This window comes from Sebastes umbrosus, chromosome 23 (assembly GCF_015220745.1).
Source record: "Sebastes umbrosus isolate fSebUmb1 chromosome 23, fSebUmb1.pri, whole genome shotgun sequence".
Lineage (NCBI taxonomy): Eukaryota > Metazoa > Chordata > Actinopteri > Perciformes > Sebastidae > Sebastes > Sebastes umbrosus.
The window spans coordinates 7,908,187-7,925,718 of record NC_051291.1 but is presented as its reverse complement, the minus strand read 5'-3'; the positions used below and the strand labels follow the sequence as shown (position 1 = coordinate 7,925,718).

Below are 17,532 nucleotides of genomic sequence, written 5' to 3'. Positions count from 1 at the left end.
AGAGGCGAAGTCCCGCCTCCTTCCGGTGGACCACCGTGTGACCTTAATTCGGAAAAAATATGAAAGGTAGTCAACTGCGAGAGATGAATCATTTTTGATCCCTTTCATAGCTTAACAAGAATTAACACCTCTGTAACTATAGTTACTGTATCTATTACACTTTGATTTACTTTCTATTCTTGAGTTTATTTTACTCATTTATGATTTAACTATATAAAAATGGTACATTATATGCCTTTAGTTTGAATAATTATACATTATTCATCGTACCATAGCCGTTGAGAATGCTCTATTCTGATTGGCTGGCAGGTATGTGACACATATGACACAGAGCTATGTGTGACGCAGGAAGGCGTTGAGTCAAAGTCTTGTTAAGCAGCAGGGGATTTTAAATACATGAGCCATATTTGTGATTAAAAAAATAGATCAAATGATTAATAATATAAGTAAATGAACAGCTGACTTTTTCATTTCATGACCAACAAACTGCTGTATGTCAGAGTCATCCCTTATTAATGTGGAACTTCTTCCGATAGTAGCACTACGTTTATTACTTCATTATTTAGTTTATTATTAATTATAATTATTATTATTGTAGATATGTAACCGGTTGGTTGCCCTTTTCATACCCGATGACCTCTGAGTCATTTATTTCAGTTCCTGTTGCAGAGGGAACCGTTTTGAGTGTAACAGGAAGTTTAACATGAAACTAAATAGAGCAAAGTCAGATGTGTGTTTCCACCTCGTTGTGTTGCCGTTAAATAAAGATTGCAATAGAAACTGTAGCCCGATTATGAACCACAGCCCAGACCGACGCGGTGTGTCCAACATGTTTCTGAAAGAGAGCACAAAGCCTCACATTGGAGCACTTTGGATTTTCATTGATAAACTGTCAAATGTTATGGCCACATCTGTCTTGCAGAAATTCAACATGTTCTCACTCCTAACTTATGAAATACAGACGCTTGGTCAGTGGCCCAAACTGTGATGCTAGCGTCAGTTTTGGACGTGTCAGAGACGGCGTTTCAGTTTCTACTCGTTACATGCATTGTGTGTTTTTAAGTAACGTAACAAAACTACAGTAAAATAAGTCAACGCTGTCTTGGTTGCACACAAGACACGTATAGCGGTCTCCAAACATCCACCCCGACCTCCCTAAACGGACTTTCTCGCTCTTTATACTACGTCAGTTGTTCTGACCATCTAATAATGACGCAGATGGGTTTACATTGGAGATAACTGAAAGCCTGGTGCGTCTCATACAGACACTAAAGGGTGCGTTGGTATCAGACGCCAAGGGGCACTGACTAAGCGGCGATATTTGACGAGTTGGGAGTGAGAACAGGTTGAGAAATTACATTCATATACAACAGATTTGCAACAGTGAATATGTTTTGAGAGAAACTCAATACTGCCCATCGCTGCAAAGTCCTGCACGTCAGCAGGAACGCTTTCTACTGAAAGTTCATGGAAAGAAAATCTAGAAAAGAACAAACTAAGACACACCGCTGGACAGCGTGTACTGTTATATGAAGAGAAAACCAGTTGTAAAGATGATAATTAAGACCTCACAGTCGACGGTCTCACCCTCACTCTCTCGTGCAGACAGGTGCACGTACGTATGCATCGCTAACTCGCACAGAAATCACCAACACCTTCGCCGAGACATCAGGCCCGCCAACGTGATTATTATGCAGAAATTAGAGCTGTGCAGCGGAGAGCTAAACTCTGTTTGATCTCTCTGATGTGCATGTGTGAGAGCATTCCGTGTCTATACGAGCTGCGAGAGACAGAAATAGAGACAGAGGAAGAGGAGAGAGATGCTGTCAACTCTCTCCATCCTCCTCGTCCTCCTCCTCCTCCTCAGTGAAGCAGATGTCCAATTGAGTCTATTTAAAGCCGGTGCAGTATGGCTGCTGATGCTGAGCGCGCCGGGCTGTAGCTTTGCATTACTGTTGTCTTACCTACAGCGTGCTCGGGAGCTCGCATTCTCCGTTTGCAACAGGCGTTTCCGCTCGGCTGGAAATGACCTCAAACCTCGTTATTGTAGAGAACCTTTTGTTCCTCTAAATGCACATGGATTAAACATTTAAACATGTAAGTAATGTCTTATATTCAAAGGGGCAAACCACAGCAGTTTCCTGTCAAACTGACCGTTGAGCCCATGTCCAATGACTAATGATATCATAACCTTGAAAAATAACAAAACCACTTGTGCTGTAACTCCGACGGCTTTGGCACGGACTCTGCTCTGTTGTCCCAGACAATTATCCGAAACAGACACAGATCTTTTTTATTCTTCCTCCATCGGGGGCTCATCTGTTTTTGTTTTTTTTCTTCCCAATGAGCACATAGCTAGGAGCTGAGAGTAGGTGGGACTTGGCTTTTGCCTTGTCATTTTATCGCCAGAGACGGGATGACGCATCTGCTGCCATGTCTAAGGGAGGAGGGGAGGAGAAAAAGTACGAAAAAAAACAAACAGTTATCAACAGGATGTGGTGGTGTCAGACAGGAAGTCAGCGCTGAGAGCGAGATGCTCTCTGCAGGGCTGCGATGAACTGTTCAGAATGAGCTGTAAAAATATTCAACATCAAGTGGATCGGCTTTAGTTGGATAATGAAACATTAGATGATTAATTATGCTCAAGGATAAACCTGCTTTTAGGGGAAACGTTAATTTGGTAATTGGTTTCATTATGGGTTTTTTTAGTCGATAAGTTGACACCTTTTGGTGTTAGTAAACTAAGAAGTCTTTAGTCAATTAGTCGTTTTTTTATGCTTTTTTTCATGCTGAATGACTTATTTCAAGTGGTGCTTTTGTGTGAAACTCAATTTTATAGATCTATCGATTGAATCAGCTACTTAATTAGTCGACAAAATCATATAAGTGTTAATCGACTAAGAATTTCTTTAGTTGAGGACAGCCCTATTATTTATTAATTGCAGGTAAATAAAAAAAAAATCTATTTATCCTGTTATCTCTTACAATAAGTGTCATTTACTCGCAGTGATCTGCCTCTTTTTAATTAAAATACTCATATCCTCCCCACTGACAAAAAAAAAACATCCTCATAGAGGTTTAAGCCTTTAAAAATGAAACAAAACAAGATGCTGAGATGGACACTTTTTGCAGTGTGCAAAAAAACTGCTTTTAGGGGAAACTTTAATTTGTTAATTGGTTTAATTATGTTATCTTTTAGTTGATTAATAGGTCCTTTTGGTGTTTGTAAACTAAGATTTCTTTAGTCGATTAGTCGTTTTTTATGCTTTTTTTTCATGCTGATTGACTTATTTCTAAGAAAATCATTGACACATCTCCGATAAACACAAATTTAAAGCGGTGCTTTTGTGTGAAACTCAGTTTTATAGATCTATCGATTAAATCAGCTACTCCATTAAGAATTTCTTCAGTTGAGGACAGCCCTATTATGTATTAATTGCAGGTAAATTTAAAAAAAAAAGTCTATTTATCCTGTTATCTCTAACAATAAGTGTCATTTACTCTCAGTGACCTGCCTCTTTTTTAATTAAAACACTCCTATCCTCCCCATTGACAAAAAAAACCCAAAACATCCTCATAGAGGTTTAAGCCTTAAAAAATGAGATATGGACACTTTTTGCAGTGTGCAAATTCTACAGTATGTCAGCCTTAAAAAAAAAAAAAAAAAAAAAAAAAAAAGAAAAGATGTGTAGACTGATATTCCCTCAGGTGTGCATATATATGGGGGGAAAAAATGGGTAAACGAGTTTCCTAGGTGGGGTTTACCCTCCTCTTCCTCTCTTCCTCTATACTGTACATCTCTCTGCATCTCAGAGGAGGCTTCTTTGGAGACGCGTCTGCAGCGCGGAGGGGGCGGAGAGAGAAAGAGAAAGAGAGAGAGAGAGAGAGAGAGAGAGAGAGAGAGAGAGAGAGCTGTGACAGCGCTCATCACCCACTGAACAACCAGGACGGGTTGCATCCTGAGCAATCGCTGCCATTCAGCAGACGGAGTTTACAGCCTTTGCGCCGCTTTTTTCTTTCGATCTTTTTTCTTCTCTCGCCGCCGCACCCCCTCCCTCTCCTTCTCCCGGTGCTGCCCAAAAGCCAAGCGAACCATGGTTTCTATCATTTCAGACCTGGACCCTCTGAAAAGCTGGAACGTGTTAAGGTAAGCGCCACGGTCAATGTTTCGATGTAAAAACAGGGTGATAGCAGAGAGAGAGAGAGAGAGAGAGAGAGAGAGGGAAAAGAAGGGTGGTTCGCTTTGCTGCGGTGCGTAATTACGCGCGGACTGGATTGCACCGTTTGGCTGTAATCTTGCGCCCGAGCACACAGCTACTTTTCTGAGCTCCTCTTGCTCTTGTCATGAGGGGCTGATGCATGCAAGCTGCTCTGTGTGTCTGTGTACATCTCATTAACCCCCCAGATGCTGCTCCTCACAGTGCTCCATCACCACAATGCACCACCACCACCATCTCCAAACTTCCATTCCAGTGTAGAAGTAAGAATAACACCCATTTGTCACCATCATCATCACCACCCCCCCTCCTCCTCCTCCTCCTCCTCTTCTTCCTCCCCCCTCCTCCTCTTCTCCCCCCACCCAGCTGATTTGGTAAATGGTAAATGGACTTGCATTTATACAGCGCTTTTCTAGTCTTCTGACCACTCAAAGTGTCAGCATTCACCCATTCACACACACATTCATACACTGATGGCTGCTAAGGTGCCAACTTTGCCCATCAGGATCTAATATAAATACTCATTCACACACATCTGGAGCAATTTGGGGTTAAGTGTCTTGCTCAAGGACACATCGACATGTGACCCGGAGCAGCCGGGGAATCGAACCACCAACCTTCCGATTGGTGGACAACCTGCTCTACTCCTCTGAGCCACAGCCACCCCACTGAAAAATGGTGGAGAGCCAGAAAAAAAAAAAAAAAAAAAGTATACCCCTCTAGGAATTTATCTTGAAACATTTACTCATGGCTGATTGCCTGCAACAGAGCAGCTTTTTTTTGCAAAACATGTTTTGATGCTGCTGCTCCAGCAACAAGCCGTTTACTACTTCTTGGCACGAGCAGGAGGCGGTTCCTGATGGTGATGCTGAATTTTCATTCACCGAAATCTCTCTCCCCTGAGGTCAAAGGTGAATCACCTCGTCTTGAGTGAGCACTCTTCCCTTTTTGTCAAACAGCTATTAGACTCATAGGCTCTATCTCTCGGAACCTGCAAATCACTATGAATACATTCGCTGTCATTAAGCGTCAGCAGCAGAAAAAAAAAAAAAGCCTATGAATTTAAAAGCCGGATTTTAAAAAAAGGCCTTGTCCCTGAATATTTCAGCCATTTGATAAATAAGTCATTATTCCCTGGACGGACTCGGCGGCGGCGGCAGGGACTATCGCAAATTCTATTTTAGAAACGGAGAGAGAGGAGACAGAACCCTCAAGACCCTCAAATTATTCTTTTAATGCCGCCTCTCCCCTCTTTTATCATCCCTATCCCCCCGCTGCCCTCCATCCAGAACGCCATTATCCACAAATCCAAAATAGAAAATGAGTGGAGTAATGTAGAGCAGGCATATTTCAGTAAACTGCTGATGGACGAAGGAGGGTGGGGGGGGATAAATGATGTCATTCCCAAACAGGCAGTGGTGACCGTCCAGACTGAGAAATAGGACATGCAGCTGACCTGAGACACACACACACACACACTCATAAATAGCCGCGGTACAGACTTTCTCTGCGGACACACTCTCCTCTCCTCTCCGTCTATTTGCTTAACGAGGACACATCTCCTGGTGGCGTCGCTTTTAGCTCGTTTTAGGGCAGATAACGAGTTAATAATCAACATATCGGGAGCCATGTTGGCTTTAAAGTTGAAAGGTCAAAGGTCAAACGTGAGTTTCAAATGCAAACGTTTGCACAGGGAATCCAAAGGTAGTTTAAATTTTCGTCGTCACCTTTTTTGAGAGTCAGATTAGTCGTTAGGTAGGAAGGAAGGGAGCAAAAGAGGAGACAAGGATGCATGGAAGGAGAGAAGGAGGATTATTTACCTCCCCTCTGTCTCCTCTCTTTATTAAACCGTTGTCGTTCCAGATAAGAGGCAGGAGCAGCTGTCCCTCTCCAAAGACGGCGCATCTTAATAAAGATCAGCTTACCGCCGGCCCGTCACTCACACTCTCTCGGGGTCACACACACACACTTTCACCAAACTCTCTCACACACACACACACACAAATGATCACTCACGCCCACACTTCTCAATCATTTATGATAATGAAGCACCTCGGCGGCGTTCTCTGCGTCTCCGTGATGAGACTCACCTCTGTCACGCTCCCACTGTTGTTGTTGTCGAGCAGCAGCAGAAGCAGCTGAACAAAGAAGAACAATCACTTGATTTAGTTAAATATCATTTTTTCTAAATTGTATCTCTTGATAACGCAGCTGGAGAGTCGGAATTCAACGGCGGCGATCCCGTCGACTCGCCGTATTCGCCGGTAAAAACGTAACGAAGATTTTTAAAAACGTTATGAAGAAAAGTATGGGTGCAGATGAAAGATGAGACCCTCGCCGCCGTAACACAATTAGCCAGCATGATATGCATATTAGCACAATTAGCTGATTAATGCAGCTCTGTGGAATCTGATTTACTTTAAATGCAATAAGGAGTTAACGCAAGTGACAAATGTGTGTGCATGCATGTGTTAAAGCAAGTGTTATCATTCACTATCTCTTCTATCTTCTACACACACACACACACACACACACACCAGAGAGGATGGATGGTAGAAATGTGTCCTCTCGCGGTGCACGTCACATATCTGAAGTGCAGTTCAGTTATGCCATAATGAGAAACAGCATGCATATTAATTCCATCTGATTACATCCAGCTACCACACACACACACACACACACACACACACACACAGGGCGAAGACGAGGTGTGTTCTGGATTCAATTAGGGAGGGGAGAGAGAGGAGAGCTCAGGTTTTTATTCTATTACTGTCTGGTTAAATCATCTCTGGATGTTCAGAGACAGGAAGTTAAAGACGAAAGTGTGTCGTTAAAGAGAGATACGACCAAAACTAGTTGTGCGTATTTTCAGCAGTTAATGTGAAAACACACATTCCTCCGCTTGCTCCGTTCTCCCCTCCTCGATATATATCTCTTCAAGGGGTCATCCAATCATCTGAATCCTTTATCGCGTACGCAGGTGCGCGCCGTCCCGCAGCTTCGGATTGAAGAGCGAAGGGAGGCTGACAGCGGAAAAAAGGGGGCTTGACCTTTGACCCGGCAGTGTTGGTTTTAATTAATCCACTTAAAGAGTTCGTCCGCTTGCATTATGTGTCGCTTTATATCCCGCTGGACCGGGAAAGAGAGGCACAAATCCATCTGCCTAATTACCAAGACCACTGTTTGAATCTTTAAATCCCCTCTGATAGTGTGTGTGTGTGTGGCGGGAGAGTGCGTGCGGTGCTTTATCTGTAAGCCGGACCTTTTTCTCCGCTCAGGATTATACTGGTTTAACTAACGGGTTAGAGGGAAAACATGTCGTAAAGGCACGGAGCTGCCGATAGTCAGTTGTTTTTATCTTTAAATTGCAGCTTTTGCATGCTTAGAAATTGATGGGAGTTTTAAGAATTTCTTTCTTGTCATGTTGGAAAAAGCTCAGAGACAAGCATGTCGGACTGTCACGATACACCGAAGTGAATGTATAGTGCGAGACAGGTGTCATTAATGTTTGATTATGAATCAAAATCCACTATTAAGTTGATAAATTTCTCTTAATTTTCGAAGAGAAAACTCCTCTTTCCTTCGTCCTTTTCCATCATTTCCGTCGCTGTGTTTTCAGACGTAGAAATGAGGCTAATTTGGTTTTCCGTCGAGATGAGGACGGTCTCCGCTGCCCTGATTGGCTCCCTGACCGCAACTGAGTTTGACGCATGCAAACGATGACGCTGTTTCAGTGATTGTGTGATGTCCCAACAAGCTGTTTCCAAGGGGATTTATTCTGGCAGGAAACACCTTAGAAGGTTTTCGACGTATGTTGCGCTTTTCTGCTTCCGAGCGCATCGGAGGTTGTTGTCGGTTTGGACGAGAGGAAAGACTCTGGAGCTGGCTGGTGTTAGAAAAAGAACAGGGACTGTAAATTAACCCTCACATTTTGATTTGCAGATTAAAGTTGAGTCACCTTTTGGATATAAAATCCTCTCTGTGGAGATGCGATGTTTAAATCATAACATTTGTGGCGTTTTTTGCCAAATGGATGCACCTATAGACTCGATCGCTCAAACGATGCAGGAAAAAAGCCGGGTGACAAGTTTAAATGAAACGACGGCAGCGGGAGGGACGGAGGGAGGGAGGGGTCGGGGCGCCATGCGGGGCGGACTCCAAATTCACTCTCCGCTTCCCACAGCTGTCAATCAAAGCTTTGTGGCGGCGGAGAACAATACTGCATTCAGCATCCGAGTGACGGAGGCGGACGGGGCGGGCGGAGGGAGAAAGAGAGAGGGAGGGCTGGATTCCTCCGAACCGCCCTGGAATCAGGGAGAGAGAGAGATAATAACAGAGTTGAGGAGAGAGAGTGCGTCACGAGACACAAAAGAGACAGAGGGAAGATGACAAGAGAGGGAAAGACTAGAGATTACAGGAGAGAGAGCAGCATGTAGACTCACCCAGGTGTGTGTGTGTTGTTAAGCACACTGTGTTTTATTAAAAGTTGGATATTGTTCCGTCAATGCCACCCTTTCATATCATAGTTATATTTTCTATTATTGTTATTAATATGGGATCTACAGTGGTGGAAAGAAGTACATTTACTAAAGTAGTGTCCTAAAGCATCAATGTTGTTCTTTTTACTCCACATCTGTCGATTTACACACAAAATACAAGATGATCTTATGAGATATAATGCATTTTTATAGATTCAACAACAGTATATAGGACCGCAACAAACAATTACTTTCTTTATCAGTTGATTTGCCAAATCATCTTTATTAATCTATTAATCGTTATGTCTATAAAAGTGAAGAATAAACCTTTATGACCTTACATTACCAGAGCCTGAGGAAACGGTTTCTTCTTTTTCTTTGTTTTGTCCAGACAATACGCCAAAGATATTCAGTTTACTATAAAATCAGACGGAGAAAAGCAGAAAATCATGACTTAAACGGTTAATCAATTGATCATTAAACTCGTTGCTAATGAATTTCCGTCTATTGACTCGTATTTATCGATTCATTTCAGCTGCACAAACGTATATAAAGTTGTTCAAATGAGCTCCATGTGGCCCAGTTACAATAAGATAACACACATATGTTAATATGTTAATATAAATATGGTGACATCTATTAATATAGAGGTCTGGGGTTCCCCTCTGAACATTTCTATAGCCGCGGTGGTAAGCCACAAACATCACATGATCAATCTAGTGAGTAGATCACAGCCACAGTCATTTACATACTGTGTGGAAAAAGCACCTCTGCTCTTTTCCCCTGAAGGTTAATGTTTTATTTGATTAAATAATATCTATTTTAGTCAGTATCGGTGGTCTTTATTTCCGCCTCTGATGTAAAACACTGCACTAGACCCTACAATCTGACAGGATTCATGCTGCATATCGAGCACTTTTACTTTGGATTCTCAATTCACATATTCTATAAGGGACTTCTGCGTGTGATGTCGTGTTTTCAAAAGGACCTGAATCCTTCTTACACAACTGATGATGTTAATTTAGTCAGATTCTGCTCACGTGAGCATGAACATGTTTATCATGTTTGGTTTGAATGGAGAGGTCAGAGGTCAAAGTGTCACGTAAAGTTAAGGGAGGGAAAATGGACAAATTTTAAAATCGATATCAAAGTCTTAGTGTAGTTTCTGTGTCTCCTTCTGCCGTCAAAGTCAAAACCTCGCTGTTGTTCTGCCTTATATCACTGTAACGGTCTGTGGTTTCCTTTTGAACACTTCTATAGCCACGCTGGTAAGCCACATACAGCACATGGTGACACATTTCATCTCATGATCAGTTTAGTTAGTAGACGACACCCTAAACAACAAGCATCTCTGCTCTTTTCCCCTGAAGTTTAATGTTTTATTTCATAAAATTATATTTATATTGTTGCATATTTCTGCCTCCGATGTAAAACACTGCACTAAATCCTGCAATCTAACAGGAGTCATGCTGCATATTGAGTATTTGCATTTTGTATACAGGACTTTGACCTGTGATGTGTCGTGTTTTTCCATCGTGGTGTTGCAGTTTCACCTACATAAAGGATTTGAACTCTTCTTTCACACCTCATGGTGTTAATGTAATCAGATTCTGCTCATGTGAGCATGAAAATGTTTATCACCTCTGCTTTGAAAGGTCACATCTTATGTTAGATGTTTTCCATTCTGCCAAGAGTAAAAAGTATATGACAGTAAGAGGGCGGATTTTAAAATATATATCAAAGTCTTTGTGTAGTTTCTGTGCCTCCTCCTGCCGTGTCAAAATCAAAACCTCGCTGTTGTTCTGCCTTCGCTCGTATATTTCAGCTGCTGCTGCATCATTCTCAGCCTTTCAGAGGTTACAGTGTGTGTGTGTGTGTGTTCCTGTCCCAGACTCAGTCTTCATCTCGCTTGATTTCTTCCAAAAGTCAGATTACCTACCGCAGGCTTACAGCGCTCTCTCACACACACACACACACACACACAGAGGACCCCGTCTGTCTCTTTAATGTTATTTTTGACTAAAACAAGTGTTGTTTCCTGTCATAGCAGATACAGTAGCTGCTCTTTTTGTCTGCTGTTTTCCGCCCCAACAACATATCAGCTTAGTCAACAGCAGCCGCAGGGATTTAGAAACACAACACACACACCTCACATGACTGTCTTTTTCTTTCTGTCATTCCTTTCTTTCTCTTTTTCTGTCTTTTTGTTTTGCTTTGTCTTGTTTTCCTTTTTTCTTTCTGTGCTTGTTATGCTTTCATCATCTTTATTTTTAACCCTTTTCTTTATTTCATTCTGTCTTTCATTCATTTCTTTTTTCCCGTTTCTCTCTCTCTTTTTTCCCCCCTGTTGAGAGGCCAATTTGCTTCTTTTTTTTTTTCCTTTGATTCATTTTCTATCCCACCTTTAACTGCTCGGTGCAACCCTATACATTAGCCTCTGCACACGTACAAGCATCCAACACACACTTAATGCCATTGGCCCCAACGTGACAAATCTGTTTAATAATGCACCACCTGGAGCACGGCACTCCATCTCTATCTCTCTTTCCTCACACTCTCTCCTCCTCTTCACACAAACACACATACACTAATCATTCCCTCTGGCTGTAGTTTACTGCTGTACTTTGTTACAGTCTTATTCTCACGGCGGTCAGGCTCATAAAGAAGCTTTATACCTGTGTGTGTGTGTCGTATGGCTTAAGAGACACAAGAAGTGTAGTGGAGACTCTCAACCTTCTTTACATCCCTTCTTTTTCTGAAATTTCTCCTTCACCTCAGCGGATTTCCTCCACTCTCTTCCAGCGCATCGGATTCCTCCCTCCTTTTTTTTTTTTTACTCACAGTGATCCTGTACAAGCATGTAACCAGAGGGGGGAAAAAGAGGAAGAGGATGAGAGAAAGAGAGAAGGATGGTGGTGGTGTGGGGGGTAGAAAAACTGAGAGGGAAAAATAGATCTTGTCTGAATAAATAAACAGCTTTCGCTTGCAACTGAAACGGAAAGCTTAGCGGAGTAAAGGAGGAGGGGTGAGGAAGAAGAGCGAGAGGAGGATGAGGGGGTGAGAGTCAGCGAAGGAAAGGAAAACATTGGCACTCTGCCCGGTGAAAATAAGGGAAAAAAAAAAAAGGAATTAAATCTCTTTGTGTGTGTGACTGATGGATGCTCAAAGTGAAGCCAAAGGAGAAAAAATGCAGACAATGCATGACCAGAGGCCAAATGAAAAACTGACCAATCATAGAGAGTGTTTGGTTTTGCAAGGATCACTTGAGCAGGTCAGGTTGGAGCTGTTCAGTACCAGAGGCTATGAAGGAAAACATTATTCTGTATGTAGATGGATATGTTCTCCATTTATTGATGTTTTTATTTCGCAAAAAGAAGCTAATACGTTTGTAATTCAGCCAATAAATGTGGCGGATATGGATAAGATGCTGTTTGACTATATTGCGCAATATTGTAAATAACATCTTTGGTTGTTTATTGCTCCACTGTTTGAAATATAGCTTTTTCTGAATGAGGTTTGGCATGAAAATGAATATTAAACATGCTGAATGGCGACTGTAAGCACCTTCATTCCAGAAAATATCGGCTTAATACTAAAAAAGTTATGTAGGGCTATGAAGGTTGTATATGGGTAAGATGCAGTTTGATTGACCGAAGTGTATATTATTGTGAATACCATCGTTGGTTTCAATGGGAAATTGTATTGTTCCACGGTGTAAAATCTAGCGTTTTCTGAATGAGGTTTGGCATGAAAATGGTCAAATTTAAAATGTGCTGAATGGCGGTACGAAATATCGACTGTAAGCACCTTCCTTCAAGAAAATATTGGCTTGATATTATAGAGTTATGTCGGGTTATGGAGGTTATATATTGTTGACATGATGGGTAAGATGATGTTGACTATACTGTACAAGTATGCTAATAACATCTTGGTTTCTGTGGGACAATTTTATTGTTACACGGTATAAAATCTAGCTTTTTCTGAATGAGATTTGGCGTGAAAATGGTTGAATTTAAAACGTGCTGAATGGCAGCATGAAGCACCTTCATTCCAGAAAATATCGGCTTAATACAAAAAAATGATGTAGGGTTATGAAGGTTATATATTGTTGACATTATGGGTAAGATGCAGTTTGATTGACTATACTGTACAAGTATGCATTATTGTGAATACCATCCTTGGTTCCAATGGGACAGTTTTATTGGTCCACGGTCTAAAATATAGCTTTTTCCGGAAGAGACTTGGCATGAAAAATGGTCAAATTTAAATGAATGGCAGTACGAAATATCAACTGTAAGTACCTTCATTCAAGAAAGAATCAGCTTAATATTAAAAAGTTATGAAGGTTATATATTGTTGACATTATTGGTAAGATGCAGTTTGATTGACTATACTGTCCAAGTATGCATCGTTGTGAATACCATCCTTGGTTCCAATGGGACATTTCATTGTTTCACGGTCTAAAATATAGCTTTTTCTGAATGAGGTCTGGCATGAAAATGGTCAAATTTAAAACATGCTGAATGGCGACCGTCAGCACCTTCATTCCAGAAAATATCCACAACGAGCTTTCAGAAACCCCGCGTTGGTCACACTGCACAGAGAGAAAAATATAGAGTGGATGAGAGGGAGAGCTAATGAATTATGGGTGGCCTGTGAACAGAGAGAGAGAAAGGTCTGTGCTCTGTCGCTCTCTTTCCTCCTCCTGGGTTATGGAAGTGTCACGCTGCGAGTGTTGCCATGCAGATGGTGACCCTGGAGGGAGGGAGGGAAAAGAAGGAAGAAAAAACAGAGTGAGCTCAAGAGAAAGATAAGTGAAAATAGAGAAGAAGCAGTGTGTTTTTTATTTATTTTTTAAATGCAAACTGCCTGGAGAGAACAGAACAGGAAGTACAGCTGATTGACTGCAGAGGGTTCACAGTCTGCTTTAATCGCAGTCAACCGGATACAACCAGTGTTGGTTTATGTGTACTAACAACTGTCATATTTAGATAGTTAAACAAATTCAGCCGAGTCAAACTACATCGTGATGGAGGTAGACAACCCAATTCTGTTTTGAGAGCTGCTGGTTCCCCAGTTTAACCCAGATACAGATTTAGCGAGGAGGGTTGAAGTCAGAGGTCATGGTCTTGGGGGAGCTGAAGCTGTATGACATCGACAGATACTGGCAAGTGAAGAAGAGAGAAACCAGAGTAGGAATAAGAAGTTGGACTTGCACAAGAAGATCACACACTCTTACATAGTGTAGAAAAGGGGAACAGCGCTGCAGGGTGGAGTCGCAAACAGCGGGAATACTGTATGAGGTAATAACCAGAGCTGATTGGCTCCAGACTCTTGAGTCAGTTAGTCAGAAATAAAGGAAAACCCCCTTTCACATGTTGTAGTGCTGGACATTAGAGGTTCTACTTGGATTGTCTTTACATTAAATTCAAATAGATCATAGGCAAAACTTCTATGCTGATTTAAAGTATTCATAAAGACATTTAAAGGGACAGTGTGTGATGTAATGTTGGTGTTTGTTAAGGGCTGATGAGGTCTCCACAGCAGAATCTGTGTTGCTGTGCAGATTCTCTGAGAGCTCCCTTAAAGAGCAGAGTCTAACTATCTCACCATTCGCTTTAATGGTCAGCTCCTTAATGGAAGTGTCTTTCCGACTGAACAGGGTGAAAGTGACGCCGGCGTTCTGTCGGTTTATGTAACGTAATGTTCCCATTGTGTCTACCAGCGCGCAGTGATTCCTAACGCCGTCTAATGACATTATTATAACTCATTTCAAAAGAGATTATGCAACTCTGGATCTTATGCAACTTCCCTTCAATGTTCCGTGCGGCGTATTCATATAATCTATAAGTGAAGTCTGTGTTCTGCGTTAATGTTATATAAAAAATATGATATAACTTCATAACTAACTGTTGGAGTTTCAAGAAACTCACGGTCATCATAAAGACATCAAGTAGCAGAAGCAGGAAGTGACAAAGCAGTATTCACATTGCAACATTTGGCATGTCTGTCGGTGCTGTGTTGTGATTGGCTAGTTTGTGGACATGTGACTTTGTTATTTATAGCAGTTACACGTCAGTATTTCAACTTGTCTCTGAGATAACTTGTCGATTACTGAATACACTTTGAAGTGGCATTTGCTACAAGCGTTTACCTCTGTTCACTGCTTTTATACAGGGGGTGGACAAAATAATAGAAACACCTTACATCTACAATTAGGATTGCATTTTATTGGTTTATTCTCTTATAAGATGCTCTTTTTATTTTGTCCAGCCAATGCACTTTTGTACACAAAGACTTCACTGCAAAGCAAAGTTTTAAAGCAGCCAGATATTGAGCAGTGAGTTGTCTTACTTCTACCTGGCCTTAGCTGAATTTGGCTCTCCAAAAAACTGCATAAAGATGGAAATGTGAAGAGTGGAGTAAAGTAGTGAAGAGCAGGAGAGAAGCGGGAGGAGACCCGACGGTGTTACTGCAGCTGCAGAAACAGTGTGTGTTTTATGGGAGTGGACTGTTGCTTAATGTTCTGCTCACAGTCAGATGACTCAAGAAAGAGCCTGGAGCCATCATGGTCATTACATCTCATACTGAGTGAGTGAGTGTGTGTGTGAGAGAGAGAGAGAAAGAGAGAGATAAAGAGAGACATGCATAAGAAGTGGGAATCAGAAACTTCAGCTCTTCCTGTAGAGGTTTTTAGTGTCATAGATTGAGGATAAACAGAAGCACATTCAAAGACACATAACAAAATTGTTTTTGTCACTTATAGGGACATTGCCTATCCAAACTTTAACCATAACTACTACTACTACTAATATAACGCTTTCCCAGCTGCAAATGCCAGGCGCTCCTCTGAAAACTCTCAGCTTTGGAGGCGCAGCGTTTTTTTCAGCTGAGACCATCTATTTCTATGCCTGAGACGCTTCGGTTGCATCTGGTTGCTACGATACGGAATATACGCGGAAGTAAACAAGGTGGAGTACTTGTTCTGGATGAAGGGAAGTCTGTGGCACTTTGAGAGAGAGGACCGACCCGCCAGTCTTTGTAGGTTCATGAGATTTTGTGGCCGAGGAAACACGTCGGCGAGTACGAACGTTCGGTTCAGATTAACTTTATTATCCCACACAGGGAAATTGTTTTGGTCCAGCGCTCCAGACTTGGGGACAGGGCCGGTTTAAGGCATAGGCCATATAGGCGGTCGCCTACAGCGCCACCTTCTGGGGAGTGCTGATATACAATCTAAAAATTTTTTTTTTTTTGAAAAAAAAGCTGGTGGGCGCCCTTCCTCATTTTCTGCATTGAGGTAACAAATTAACAAATAAATAAACTGACTAAACACTAACCAACATTATCAGGGACCATTGTTTATTTATATAATAATAAATACAGTTATTTATGAAAATAAAAATCTTAAATCTAGTCTTAAAACCATTGTGATGTGTGTGGCGGTTTATGGAGCTAGTGTGGACTAGCTAGAGCCGGCCTTGCATGAGGACTACGTTGTCCTCATGCAAGGCCGGCTCTAGCCCCTTTTGGTGCCCTAAAGGCAAAATTTGTATTTGGAGCCCCTTGCCCGGCGACTGGCGGCGCTGCTCTAAGGTTAGGGTTCTGGGGGGTTGGACCCTAACCCTAACCGTAGAGCGGTGCCGCCAGTGGCGGGGTGAGGGGCTCCAAATACAAATTTCGCATGTCCACAGTAAAAACAACAAAAACACTAGTATAACATACAGAATAAGACCACAACATGCTCATAATAGAACACATTTGATCACGTCTTTGTGGTTAGGCTGTTTGTCCCGCCCCTCGTCCATTGTGATTGGAGTGACAGTGACGAGCGTAGCGTTTTCCCCAAAGTTGAACATTTTTCAGCTCTCGGCGACCTGAAAAAAAACACCAAACATGCAGCTCTCATCGTAGAATAGACGCTCAGTGCCTCTCCACGCTGCTGGTGTTTTTACCATAGCGTAAATGCGCGGAGCTCCCATTGCAAAGCATTAAAATAATATGCTTGCCTCTGGAAAAAAAAGCTTTGGTGGACACGGCCCCTTAACCCTAAAATATCAGGGTTTACCTTGCGGGGATCTGTTTTATGTTCCCAAATGGATCCAAGTCCCCAAAATGCATCAAATGTGTGTGTTCAGATTTATTTCCCCACGATGTGATTAATACAACGACGCACACTCAGCGGGAGCGGTAAATCCTGCCCTCGCAGCCCTGAGTATATACATAGTATATTTCTAGCTTTCTTTCCTGGAACCTGCTTATTTCTAGTCTAGTCAAGTCTTTTCTTTTCTTTTTCTTTTCTCTCTGGACCGTGTTGCCACTGTTTTTAAACAAAGCATCTTTGGATCTTTTGTCTGCCTCTCTTTGACATAATCCCGGTGTCTGTTGCCGTGGTTACACTGTCTTAATGTGCCACTGATGTGACTGTATGTATTAAAAGCGTCGCTGACTCCCGGCGAAAACTTTAAATGTGTTTCTCTGGTTGTCCTTCTCTCCGTCTCTCTCAACTCTACGACTGTTTTCTGTCCCACTTTCTCATTGATAGGATTTAACTGATGGAAGCCTCTGAAAAGCAATACAGGCCATCATGACCCACTAAAACTCTCCATTACAACCAGTAGAAATGATACTTGAATGTAGAATTAGACAATCATGGCGTCCGATACGCAATCAGTCTCGTATTAATTACATCGGCATCAAACGTGTAATCAAAAAAGATTTATGCTTGTAATCCTGCTGTCAGTGTGTTATTATTCCAGCCTGTGTCATATCTCCTGGCTGTACCAACTGAATGTGCAGGCAATGAGCTCCGCCACAGCAACATTAAGACAACATTT

General features: G+C 41.9%; 1 protein-coding gene across 1 annotated transcript in view; it reads left to right on the top strand.

The window, feature by feature from the left end:
* The first annotated feature begins 3,885 nt into the window (after positions 1-3,885).
* The window catches only part of celf2 (cugbp, Elav-like family member 2), a 227,166-nt gene continuing 213,519 nt past the window's right edge, over positions 3,886-17,532 (top strand). The window contains exon 1 of the mRNA XM_037760415.1: positions 3,886-4,147. Coding sequence (XP_037616343.1) covers positions 4,095-4,147 — 53 coding nt within the window. The 5' untranslated portion in view covers positions 3,886-4,094. The remainder of the gene's footprint in view (positions 4,148-17,532) is intronic.